The sequence below is a fragment of the Ixodes scapularis genome, unplaced genomic scaffold (genome assembly GCF_016920785.2).
Source record: "Ixodes scapularis isolate PalLabHiFi unplaced genomic scaffold, ASM1692078v2 PGA_scaffold4__175_contigs__length_147842914, whole genome shotgun sequence".
Lineage (NCBI taxonomy): Eukaryota > Metazoa > Arthropoda > Arachnida > Ixodida > Ixodidae > Ixodes > Ixodes scapularis.
The window spans coordinates 15362782-15376237 of record NW_024609879.1 but is presented as its reverse complement, the minus strand read 5'-3'; the positions used below and the strand labels follow the sequence as shown (position 1 = coordinate 15376237).

General features: G+C 46.5%; 1 protein-coding gene across 1 annotated transcript; it reads right to left on the bottom strand.

The window, feature by feature from the left end:
* Nucleotides 1-984: 984 nt before the first annotated feature.
* Nucleotides 985-6459, bottom strand: LOC120846169. The gene is made up of 4 exons (XM_040217854.2): nucleotides 6447-6459; nucleotides 6076-6311; nucleotides 3900-4056; nucleotides 985-1292 (listed from the first exon to the last, which is right to left on the bottom strand). The coding sequence occupies exons 1-4, from the start codon at nucleotides 6457-6459 to the stop codon at nucleotides 1018-1020; spliced, it is 681 nt and encodes a 226-aa protein (XP_040073788.1). The 3' UTR covers nucleotides 985-1017.
* Nucleotides 6460-13456: the final 6997 nt, after the last annotated feature.

The following is a 13456-nucleotide window of genomic DNA, read 5'->3' as shown; positions in this document are numbered from 1 at the left end:
ACTTCACCCATAACTGCCATAGTAAATTCTAATTTGGGAATTCGGGGCATACCAAAGTTTGGCGTTGCTCTGGTCCGGCAGAGGAGCGCAAAAGTTGGTGCCATACTTCAGCCACAATTGCCATAGTAAATTTTAATTTGGGAATTCGGGGCATACCAAAGTTTGGCATTGCTGGTCCGGCAGAAGAGCACCAAAGTTGGTGCCCTACTTGAGCCATAACTGCCATAGTAAATCCCAATTTGGGAATTCGGGGACAAAAATTAAGCTTCTCTCTGGTCCGCCATAAAGTGCCAAAGCAAGCCCTGAGGCATGCCAAAGTTTGGCATTTCTACGGTTTGCCCCAGGAGTGCCAAAAGAGCCATACCTGAGCCAAAGCTGCCAGTCAATCCTAATTTGGGGGTTCAGGAGCATAAGAGTTAGCTTTTCTCTGGCTCCCCACTGGATTGTCAAACATGTGCCAAAAATGCCACAGAAAGCCCAGAGGCATGCCAAAGTTTTGTTTTTCTCTGGTTAGCCACTAGAGTGCAGAAAAAAGTGACATGGATGAGCCATGGCAAGATTGCTGAAAATGCCAGACTTCTGCCATATAAACCTGAAATAGCACCCACACACCATACCAAAATATGATTTCGGAATACTAGACCCAAGCCAAAGTTGGTAAAGTAGGCATCTCTGAAAATGACTGAAAATTACCAATTTATGCTAATTTAATAATTTTGGCTGCATCAATTGGATTGTTATTACATATAGACTGTTTCACCTTACAATAACGTGAAGTTGATGGACTGCATTGACATGGGTGTGGGGGGGAGGGGGCGTAATCATGCAATAACTTCACCATGCTGGTCTGCCTGGGATAGCTCACAGCATCCACTGCAGATCATTGTAAAGTTAGGAATATAGCTTTTATTCCTGCATTAAACGATACATCACCACTAGTTAAAACCCATAGAAATAAAAACACTTCCACCAGTGGTGCTAAAAAAGGGCAAAAACAAAAGACTGTGGTCACGGGTTTTATTCTTGAAAATCTTCGTCGCTCCAGCCACCGGATGCTGCAACCTCGAAGAGGTCCGCAACATCGAACGAGGCTGCAGCTTCGCCCGAGGCTACAGCGTCGTTCAAAGCTGGAGCCTCGCTCAATGCTGCAATCGTCCTCGAAGCTGCAGCATCTACAGCGTCCAAAAAGCGGGAACGCCGCCCGTCTTCCCGGTCCTTCACACCGTAGAGGTAGACCCGGATGGCCGCCTCTACCTCCGTGTCAGCCGCCTTCGTTTTTTTTTGGACAGCAGCTAGAACACCAAATACAAAACAGAGTAATAACACAAGTTAGACTAAAATTGTTGTCTCCACCATTACGCCATCCCATTAACAAAATATGCTGTATGTTATCTGACGAAATGGTGTAATAATGTGCTTGAATAACTGGAAGATGGTTTCATACTAAATATGTTTGTGCTCTTATTTTCTATCTGTGACAGCTATATTCACACAATTATGGGCACGCTTCGTCCAAGGACGTGCAATTACGAGGATTACAGCAAAACAAAAGATGCTCATACACACTGTACTGCAGTGCTTTTGCTTGCTTTTGTGCACTGCAATTTGCTTCGCTATATGAATGCCTCATAAATGTTTGTGCTAGTAAAAAAATTAATTGTGCGTTTTTACCATAGCAAGTTAAACACAAAATTAGCCATCTATAAACAAAAGCTATTGAGTGCATTTTAACACATAAAATTTTAGATTTGTTTCTGAGCTTACCAAAGGGCTTGCATTTGTATCATAAAAATGTACATGAACAAAAATGATATGGAGTAAAAGCTGTGGGTATTCCTGTGATCTCTCTTCCCCGATGGCTCTGATAACGGCCGCGGGTCGGAATGCTTGACCTTCTTCACCATGACCTCCCGACTCGTTCGTGAAGCAGAGGGTCCCCTGTCTTGGAGGGCCCTCCCCTCACCCTCTCCCGGTGGTACCTCTTTCCTTTCCCTTGCTCAGATGCAAATCACTGCTGACAGGCAAGGAGGTTTTGCCTCCTCTTTTCCCACTTTCAGGAACGTGACTCGTCCGGTGACTGCGAAATAGAAGGATGTGTGTCGGTGACTTCTCAGATGCTTCCCCAATCTTGGCTCTCCGGAACCCTGCATCTCTGGTAAGGACCTTTTCTTACATTGCAGGCAAGGGGGGGGGGGGGGGGGGGGGGGGCTGGGGCATTTTGGATGGGGACATAGTAGTTTGTACAAGAGAGTATTCTAACAAATACTTTTGGACTCCGTCCTCACTCTGGTATGTGTGTCTTCTCTTCCGCTATATTCGACGATCAAACAAAGAGTCGATCATTGGCACACACAGAAGAAATTTATTGAACCAATCCTCAGCAATGTGGCCCTAAACGTCGTCTACATTGCCGTGGAGATGTGGGACCGTGCTACTAAGCTTGGTGTCTTCTTCGAGATTGCCGCCGCTGTTGAAACGGCCCTTTGGTTACTCTATTGGTACTTCTGCTTGAGATAACCAAAGGGTTATCTTAACAGTGGTGGCGATCTCAATGGAGATGTCAACCTAGTAGCACGGTCCCACACCTCTGCTGCAATGTAGACAACATTTAAGGCCACGTTACAGTGGGTCGGTTTGATAAGTTATTTCCACCGTCGGTGCCTATGATCGACTACCTTGTCTCACTCCCTCAAATATAGGGGAAGAGAAGACACTCGTACCAGAGTAAGGACAGTGTCCAAGAGAATTTATGAAAACACTCTGCTCTACGAACTACTATGTCCCCACCCGGAATGCTTCCCACGCCGGCAAAATAAGAAAAGGTCCTTACCTGCCATACGCGGGGTTCTAGAGAACCAAGATCTAAGAAGCATTAAAAGAAGGAGCTGAGACATGTCCTATTTCTTTTGCGATCACTGGACAAGTCCCCGTTTCCGAAAGCGAAAAAAAGGAGGTGAAACCTCGCTTGTCGTTCGTGAGCCGCATTTGAGCGCGGGGCCAGGAAGAGGTCCACCCGGGAGAGTGAGAGGAGCGTCCACCAAGACCGAGGACCTTCCGCTTCACGAGCAGGCCAGAGCTCACGGCGAAAGAGGCCGAGCGTTCCAACCTGCGGCTAGTATCACAGCCATCAAGGAAAGGAGACCACAGGAATCCCCACAAAGCCCATAGTGAGACATGCTTTCCTACCTTTACCAACCCACTCCTTGTTCTTTTACCAATTTCGATCAATTAATAAGAAGTATGAAAAGTAACACAGTTGATACTATAACTTTTTTGTTTGTTATGCCAATCAATTAAGATAATTTACCATTTTACTCTACTAATTGATTTTTTTTAATTCTTAGTTTTTCCTCAAACAATTATAAAATTGAATGGAATTTCTTATGACAGTATTAACCACTATTCTGTAAGTGCATTTGTTTCCATTTTGTGCTCTAAATGGGTAACTCATATTTTGATGCTTCGAGTTGTAATACTTCGCCTTGCCACGACCCCGCAGATAGGATCAGTGTTGTTTGTAAATAAAAAAATACTAGGTCGGGCAAAGAAATAAACAAAATATCCAACTCCATGCCTACGGACCTTGAGTACTTTAGCTGAAGCTAAAGATTAAGCAATTACAGATCCAAATACATCCTTGGCGCAATGTGGCCTAAGTTGCTCTTGTGCCATAAAACCCCAAACCATCATCATCATCCAAATAAATCCCTGAGACCAAAGTATGGTGCAAAATAAGAACATCTTTTTACATTGAAAAATGGGGCGCAATCTGCATGTTTTCGAGTAGAAGCTTCTTCTAAATGTTTGCTTTGTGTCGAAACATCAAGTTCATTGGGTATTTAAAAAATTACTAGATATCCATGTTCAATAAATAAAGCTGTAAATGACAAAAGTCATACCCTTGATGACGGAAAAGAGCTTGGTTCCTTTAAATGGCTGCTTCACCTGCTGCCCCACGAACGTAAAATGCGCCTGAACTTTTTTTTGAGGGTTCGCTCCATGATGCAGCGAACCGCATCCTTTACTGCGGTTCCACCCATTAGAACAAACCGAACTCTGCAATACGAACAAAACACAAAATTAGTCATGAGCGCTATTTTTTCTATATCAGTTTAGGGATCGAGCTTCACGTGCACAGTATAGCAGTAGCGTAATGTAAAATCTGGCTAACAGAGTCCTAGAGAAATACCGTATTTACTCGAATGTAACGCAAGTTTTTTTCAAAATTTCCCTCACCTAATTTGGGGGTTCGCGTTATAATCGAAACGCCTCAAAATTTGCCTTGGTAGTGTCGCAGCACAGGCTCTTAAAATAGCTACGACAAATCTCGCAATCTTTCAATTTTGTGCTGGCAACATATACACGCTGGCAACAGCCAATCCAAGTCTATTCTTGTTTGCGACTCGTTGCGCCCATGTTAGGGTTACCTTACCCATGTGCCCGTGATTCGCGGGCTGCTGCTTCGTGCTTCCGCAACTGGACCCGAGCAAATGGCTACGCGACGAGCTCAGTACGATGTCCGCTTTTAAAAGAAGTGAAATTTTGATGGCTAAGGAAATCGGAAACTCTGCCGCGGCTTGGCGGCTAGATGTGACAAAATCGACTGTCTGTGGGTGCAGGCTCCAGCATGAAGCGCTCTCCAAGTGTGAGCCCGGCCAAAAAGGCTTCCGCGGACCTCATTGTCTCGGGGGGAACACTTGATTACCAATGGCAAAAGCGATGAGTGGGCAAACTCATTTTATTTTTAAAAACTGGCAGGTGTTGGCCACTATGTGGAACAAATAAATGCAATTGTTTCCCCTCACTTTACTCGCGTTACATTTGTGTTCTTTTTTTGCGCTGTGAAGTCATCCTTTGCGTTACAATCATGGTTGCGTTATATTTGAGTAATTACAGTATACAGATGGATTATGTTTTGTTTTTCACACTGAATTTGAGCACGTTAATTATCCTGAGCCAGTACACTAAAGGTGTTTTATGAACACTCACATTATATGTGAGCCAGTGATGTGATTGGCCTAAGCCATTTTGGAGCACCTTTTGGAGCAGCCAAAACAGTGTTTTAGAGCAACAAATGGGGCCTTTGGAGCAACCCAAACAGTGTTTTGGAGCACCAAAAGTGGCTTCTGGAACAGCGAAGATAGTGTTTCGGAGCAGCAAAAGTGGCTTTTGGAGCAGATATTCTTAACACAAAATGGCCTTCGTTTCTACAGCACCTAAAACGAATATTTTTATTTTTCTATGTTGTGTTGTGATGTGACGTTTTGAGACGGAACTCGCTGCTTGTGTTCTTACTGCTGAGACATCCCACAAGTGTTTAGTGCTGTAGGCAATGCCGAGCGATTCTGAAAAACCGTTTGCCTGCGTTTTACTGGTTCCCGACGAGCCAGATTTTCGTCAAAAGTAAGCAAACGTAAAACAATGGATTGCAAGCGTCTCGGCTGGTGCCTCTGTCATGCAATCATGTTCGCATGCACGTGAGGACGACTACGACAGGCGTGCAGTTGTGCGTGCCTCGTCGCGCGAGCGCAGACAACGGCCTCGCCGCTGGATTTCATGGCTGCATCTCCATGCGCCCATGAATTCCAGCGGCCTCCACCTTCTCACTTTGACATTTTATAATGTGTTATACTCTTCAAACTGCTAACATACAATCTTCCAAGCTAATTTCATCTTATTCCAACTGCCAGCATTATGCTGGATAATCTGGAAACTCTAGAATGTAGTTCATTTACGCAGTGCGCAGAAACTATTTGCTCTTCTCAGAAATGCTTTGTGGAAATAGGGCAAACATGGTTGTTGGTCCCCTTTTGCCAGATCATTTGCCATGATTTGACAGACTCCCTTAATCTGGGAAAGGGTGGAAGTTGAGGAGTTTTATACCACAATCAACATTTTTCATGTTTTGTGTGGTTTAGGATTGCACAGGCATACACTATAAAGCATACAATACCTCCACTAAAAGAATACATTGAATAGGAATGTTCACGCTGGTGCACACAACAAGCATCACGGAGCAAGTCAAAATTTTATGTCTTACTGCACGATACAACACATCTCATGCACCATCCATACCAAAGCTTTTCTTGAGGCAGCATCTTGGAGGACCTCCTCCGCGGCCTGGAAATCCTTCAGAGAGAACAGAGGCAGCTGAATTGCCTCTCCAGCTGTCTCGGTCCTCCTCGGAAGTTGGCCCTCCAGCTGGGCCAGCCGCAGGCACAGCTCCTCCTGGCTTTCCTTGAGGGCTGCATTCTGTTGTGTCAGCTCACGGAGCGGCTGGCGCTGTCCAAGAGCAGCTTTATTACCCGTTACTCAAAGCCTGATACAAAAAAGAGAAATATTTAAAAATGTACAAGGAAGGAATGGCACTGCATTGTACTTCCTGAGCGTCAGGGTAAATAAGACAGGAACTGGATAGTTCAGGTTGCATACAACCAAAGCCATACTTGAACTAGGCATCTACGGCTCAGATAAGAAGCATATGCATGCTGAAAAACTTCTTAGAAGTGCAACAATTTTCTTGTGCAAAAGACCATCCACAAAACATAAGCACATCCGTGGGTTGCCAAGGACTTTACTTGGCAGGAGGGAAAGGGCAACAGAAATTTCATGACACCACTACATAATATAAGAAGCCCAACTTTTCTTACTATTGCTCTTGGGTGAAAATGAATACAGTATAGACCACTTACAACGTAACCGCTTATAGTGCAGGACCGAATGTAATGCGGCTTTTTTAAACCATTGGTTCGACTCCCATAGAACTCCATGTAATTACATACCGCCTAAAATGCAGGCGCGCGAAGGGAAATACCGGTTATAGCGCGGTTTCTGGAACAGCCCGCCGACCGCGCGCTTCCCTGCGCGACACTAGATAACGGCGCTAGCCGCGAGCGGCACTCGCGGGGCAAGGAGGTTGCTCGAAGAAGCGGGGAGAAGCGAAGAGGGAGGCTTCAGTTGCCATAGCGACGGAGGGACGCATGCACGTGTCGTTCACGTGCGTGCGCCCCTCCGCTGCATTGGAAACAACCGCAACGACAGACCAATCGCTGGTCGAGGAGAAGTGTTCGCGCGCCTTGCATGCCGGTCGCGGGCCGGCTGCTTCTATCCGCAAACATGGCGTCGGTTGTGATCGTCGCTCATCGTTCCGCGTAAAAGCGCTATCCTTGACAGTGAATTTTCGTTGTGTGTCGCTATGATAACCCAGCACGTACTAGAAGGGAAGATCCACCTACTCGTGCGGCGATGTTGTGGCGGCACTCTCAAAACGGCAGAAACGCCCGTGTCGTCGTGTTTGTTTACTTCGACTACAGTGGTGCTTTCTAAGCATTTGTGTTTTAAAACATCCCCCGGATTTTTTATTTGGAGCATTTCGTGCCTGTGCTCAAGTTGAAGGTATTACTGGCGCGTACCGTATAAAGGATGCGAATTTTCACGCGTTTCCATCGCCGGAGAAAAGTGATTAGGGTTAGCAATCCTGACGTTAGCAACGTCCGTCCGCAACCCGCGACGCTGTTAAAAGGCTGCGCCAGGCAAAAGTCGCTCATTTCTTTCAAAATGTGTCACACACTTGAGAGAGAAGTGTACTAGTCTGGTGAAATAAAGACTTTCCTGAAACTAAGCTTTATTTTTCATCTAACATAAACTAAATTGTTTTACAAAGGCAAGTTGTCTGATGGCATGTATTTTGGCCTGAAAAGTTGATGTTTTGGTTATAGCGCGGTACCGCTTATAGCGCGGATTTTTGCGACTCCCGTGACATACGTTATATGGGGTCTACACTGTACATCAGATTTCTTGTTTAAAAACAATTCTGGTTCCGCTATAGAATCGATTCTGTAAGTGTCATGACACCAAAACACCTGGACTCCTTTAACATAATAAACGAGCATTATTGGCCTGTTTGTATGATTGCAGCATTAGGAAGTAATTTGGAAGTTCAGAATTGTCTAAACCTGTGAGTGCAGGAACTGTTGCTGGTGGTTCGCAGTCTGAAGCGCAGTTTGCCGGCCTTCCCGCATCATTGGTAGGTGGCGATAAAGCTGAAATGCAGACAAATATATATTGTTACCTGGTATATTATACAGGATAAGGAATGTACAATGAGCAATACACGTAATATGAACATGACAACGGTGATAATGCAATTAATGTAAAGGAGCAAGCCAGGTGGACAAGAATAACAATAATAATCCCCGGAGAAGAAGAACAAGGAGGACAAAGGACAAACACAAATCTCCAAACACAGCTACCATAAAATACCAGGGGAGTGCCCACCTCACTTTCACTGAAAACTGGGTTAATCTAGACAATGGCGCTTGTCAGTGGTCAAATCGGGCGCTTAACGTACAAATTGCAGAATTTCCAAGTTTGGAAAATGTTAATAATGGGTGCTTGAACGAAGTGGGTGCTTCCGCGTTAGTTTATAGTTTGCAACTGGTGTGCAAATAAGACAAATTGGGCCTCTTTTTAAACGTTTCCCTAGCACAGGGGTTCTCAAACTTTTTGGTCTCACGGAACCCCAGGAAGCCTCAAAAACTGCCGCGGAACACTGCTCCCCCCCTCTATATTTGCCGACCGAGAAGCAACAGATGCACAATTGTAGGCAATTTTGCTTGTGTTGCTTCCCATATATCCCCACCATATCAATCGCGATGTCAGTACAAAGTGAGATGAAGGCAATTTGCATGGTCCTGCCGCGCAGCCTGCGGCGGGGGAGGGGGGATTGGGGGGAGGGGCAGACGGCAATTTGGGTGTTCACTGAACCGATGAGACCAGCTCGTGGAACCCGTGTTCCCCGGAACCCATTTGAGAACCCCTGCCCTAACAGAATATTTGCTGATGCATGACAGTGGCACCTTTTGCAGTTTGCTCCTCAAATAACAAGGACAAACCCAATCTGTTATCGTCCAAGTTGGTGCTTCCAATAACATTCCCACCACACAAGTTGTGTTGAAGGCCTGAGTGCATTTGACTTCTCTTTATTCTATACTTTCTGACAGCACTTCTTTAAAATTCTTGCCAGCCTCGTGTCGGTGGGAATCACGTAGCAGTGACTGATTGCTTTAGTTTAATTATTAAATGCTCTAATGTTCACTGATGAAACAAAACATGAATACTCCTGATTAGCAAATATATTTTCCTATAACTTTGATAAACTAGATTTTTAGAAACTTCCTGCTGGTGGGCTGCAACGTTTACAGGGCTTAGCTGGAGCTATGGGGACGACTAGAAAAGAGGGGAAACGGAATAATTAGCTAGCTGACTAAAAGGTTTCTGTGAACTTTTTGAAGTTTAAATATTATCTTCAGTCATAACGAAGTTGGACATTGACACTCAACTGCATTCTAGTTTAACCCAGGGGTACAAAAAGACGGTTGAGAGGTGACGTCTGGGGGGGGGGGGGGGGGGGGGGGGCTCAGAAAGCTGAGCCGTTGATTGCTTTGATACTTCTCTAAAGCGGGGAAGGGGGGGGGGGGGGTGTAGGTAATTGGACGGTGTTATTTTAGAGGTCGCGGGTCTACAAAGTTCGCGTAACTCTGGTCTTAACCAACCATGATATGAAATGTCAATCCTTGTACACACCTCCTAACTGAAACTGAGCAGGCAAAGAGCAATGGTGATGGTGATTTCTTCGCTCTGTACTGGCTCCACAACCCAAAAGTTCATGCCGCAGGTGACGAAAGGCAGTGTGATGATGGCACAAAGCACAGGGATCGACGTCGTGGGCATGTTCTGCTGGCTCAGTTTTTGTTTGAATCCATGTACTAAAATGACATTTCTTGCCGCGTAGCACCCACTAATTATTTAATCAAAATTTCATGTCACAGCTACATAATGAGGTCGAGCATAGATTCTCCAATTACATTTTGTCCCAAAAAGTTGGTTAAGATTTAGATAGAAAATTAAATCTTAGCTAGTTAGGTAACTAATAAATCAATTGAGCCTCTTTTCTAGTTGCTGCTATAAGCACCAACTTGCCCCCAGGACTAAAGAAAACCTGCAAGTTCTTTTTTTTTTAAATCCTGGTCCTAATAAAAAACACTAATAAAAAACACTTTGTATATATCTATCACAATAACACCTAGCCTACTCCTTTATCAAAATAACTTTTCAATATTTGCTTGCTTGTATGAGTCCAGTATTAGCAACCATTTTGGAACTTCAGAATCAGCTAAACAACCTGTGATCATAGAAGTCGTTGCAGGCAGTTGGTGGTCAAAAACGAAGCTTGACCTTCCGGCGTCAGTGGTAACTGGCGATGAAGCTGAATTGCAGAAAAATATACATTGTTACCTGCTAAAATATACACGATAAGGAATGTACACTGAGGAATAAAATTAATATGAACATGACACAGCTGCTCATTCATATAGTTTGCTCTGACAGAACATTTGTTAATGCACAACAGTGGCCTTTTTTGCGGTTTACTCCCAAAATGTGATGTTTCTGAAGGACGGACGGAAAACAACCTTTATTCTGCACGATACATCAAATATATACACAAAGGAAGGACGCGCCCCCTGGGGGTGAAAGAACACAAATGAATACCGAAACTGAATATAACATACTCCCTTCCTTATTCGTAGTGATTAGTTGCTAGTAAGTGTTAGATATCCCTAAGCATGCACTGTACATATTTACACACTACATAACCACTGCTATACACAGACAACTAGTCGGTCTGATAGTCTTTGAGCCAGGCCGGTCGTCGGCGCTCTCGGGACGGGCGATGGGGACGCTGCACGGCTGGGGATGGTAGTGAGCTTGTAGAGCGTTGCGGTACCCCAGGGGACCGCGGTTGCGGCCCAGGAGAAGGCGGATCAGGAACGGGCGACTGCGATGTGGCAGACTGCAGTCCGCCAGGAGGCGGCGGCTGCGACCCGGGAGAAGGCGGCGGCGGCAGGTCAGGCTGCGGCACTCGAACCGGAAGCTGCGGCGCAGGTGGCTCTGAACGTTGGGGCGGTGGACTCGTGCCCCTCTCTGGAACCCTGGAAAGCTTGGAGGCATTCCATGTGCGGCCATCTCCAAGTCTGAAAGAGACAGGTCCCCTCTTCGCCAACACTTCAGTTGACGAAGAAAAGGCGCGATCTCCCTTGAAGCGAACTGACGGCTTCTTAACACGAACGAAATCGCCCACTGCTATTTTCGGCTCCTTAGCAGCTCTCCTCCGGTCCGTGTACTCCTTGCTGCTTTGCGGTTGAAGCCGGACCCTTTGACGCAGTCGCGCCAGTTCCTTTGCTGGGTCTTTTGCGAACGCTGGTGCCGAAAACCCTACAACATCCAACCTGGTTCGAGGCATCCGCCCATGCAGCAGAACTGCTGGGGCAACCCCAGTGGCAGCCTGTGGAGTACAACGGTAAATAGCAAGGTAGTCAGTGACTGCTTGTCGGATAGGTCGCCTTTCGAGGAGTGAAACTTGGATGAAGTTCTTCAAAGTTCGATTAAGCCTTTCGACTTGCCCGTTCGCCTGGGGGTAGTATACCGATGAGTGTGACAGCCTGATGGCTCGGTTTTGAAGAAAGGTTATAAATTCACGTGAAGTGAACTGCGGCCCATTGTCGCAAACAATCTCCTCCGGGTATCCTTCACGGGCAAAGACACTGGTTAAGAATTTTTTTACGGTGCTTGTGGCCACTTCGCTGCAAAAATATACCTCTGGCCACTTGGAATGGTAATCGACCAATGTTATAGCAAATCGGCTATTGCGAGGTGCATGCTCCAATGGGCCAACAATGTCTAGGCCCAGTTTCTGCCAGGGTCTTTCAGGCCACTCAACAGGCTGCAATGGCACTGGCGATGTTTTGGCAGACTTATCTGCCTCCAGGCAGATGTGGCAGTTTTTCACGGCCGATTCCACTTGCTTGTCCATCCGTGGCCACCAGAATAGCTCACGAAGTCGCGCCTTTGTGCGCGTGATGCCCGGATGTGTCTCATGGGCAACTGCGATGAACCGAGCTGTGAGCGAGGACGAAACAACGAGGCGCTCTGCGCGCAGCAGCAGGTCATCAACAATAGAAAGCTCTTCGCGCACTGAGTAGAAAGGTTTTGCCTCTTCTGGTACGGACTTTTGTGGTGGCCAAGAGCCGCACACGAACGACTTGACGGTTTGCAGGCAATCGTCGTTGAGGACGGCTTGCTTACCAACGAGACGATTTCTTCTTCCTTGGAAAGTTCTGCCTCCGACGTAGGAGCTGGCAACCGAGCAAGAGCATCGGCCACAGTGTTGGTGGACCCCTTGCGGTACTCGACCGTGAAATTGTAACACAGGAGTCGTGCACTCCAGCGTGCAATCCGGAGTGGCCTTCTTCCACGCCCCTGCGACGATAGCAATGATACCAACGCCTGATGGTCCGTACGAATCTTGAAATGGCGACCCCACAGGTAAGTGTGCCATCGCTCGCACGCCCAAATACATGCCAATGCTTCACGTTCACCAACCGAGTACTTTCTTTCAGCTGGCTTTCGCGTCTCGCAGCTTTCAGCTGCGAGACGCGAAAGCAACTGTGCGGAGCTCGTGGCCATTTTGCTGCTGCAGGACAGCTCCCAAACCGCAGTCGGAAGCGTCGGTCGACACGATGACTGGAAGTGATGGATCGAACATGTGGAGAACTGTACTCGAAGAAAGCATTTCCTTGATTCTCCGAAAACTGCTGTCTGCTTCAGCTGACCAGATGAAAGGCTCATTCTTGCGAAGCAGAACGCGCATAGGCTCGAGCACTTCGGCCAAGCGTGGAACGAATTCGGAATAGTACTCGACAAGACCTAGGAACGACCAGAGGGCCGCAACATCTGTTGGCACTGGAGTGTTAATCATAGAGTCCACTTTCTCTGGAAGCGGTGAGATACCTTGTGCCGTGACCTTATGGCCTAGGAAGGAAAGTTCTCGAACGTCGAAGAGGCATTTGTTGTTCAACTTCAGGCCGGCATCCTTGACCTTCTGCAAGACCGTTTTTAGATTCAAAAGATGTTCTTCAGCACTTTTCCCAAAGACTATCACATCGTCAATGTAGAACAACACTCCAGAGCAGCCATCAAGAATTTTGGCCATCATCTTCTGAAATGCCGCTGGGGCAGAAGCTAACCCAAAACAAACTCTTTTGAATCTGAAGAGTCCTTCATGCGTAATGAAGGCTGTCAGATCCCTGCTGTCAGGGTGCAAAAGAACCTGATGGTAGGCGCAAGCCAAGTCAAGCTTTGAGAAGTGTGTCGCGCCTACCAAGGCATCAAGAAGTTCCTCTGTGTGAGGCAATGGGAAGCTGTCTGGTACAATAGCCTTGTTAGGCTCCCGCAGGTCAACACAGATTCTGAAGCTGCCATCTTTCTTGTCAACGACAACAATGGGGGAAACCCATTCAGAAGCATCGATAGGTTCGATGATGTCAAGGCTCAGCAACCTGCGAAGTTCGTCTGCTACTGGTTCCCGTAGTGAATATGGGAGACGACGAAGCTTCGA

Coding starts and splice junctions, on each gene's coding strand:
- LOC120846169 (XM_040217854.2), bottom strand. Junction 4,057..6,075: donor CTGCCTCAAGAAAAGCTTTG/GTATGGATGGTG, acceptor TTCGTATTGCAG/AGTTCGGTTTGTTCTAATGG. Junction 1,293..3,899: donor GCTCTTTTCCGTCATCAAGG/GTATGACTTTTG, acceptor TTGGTGTTCTAG/CTGCTGTCCAAAAAAAAACG.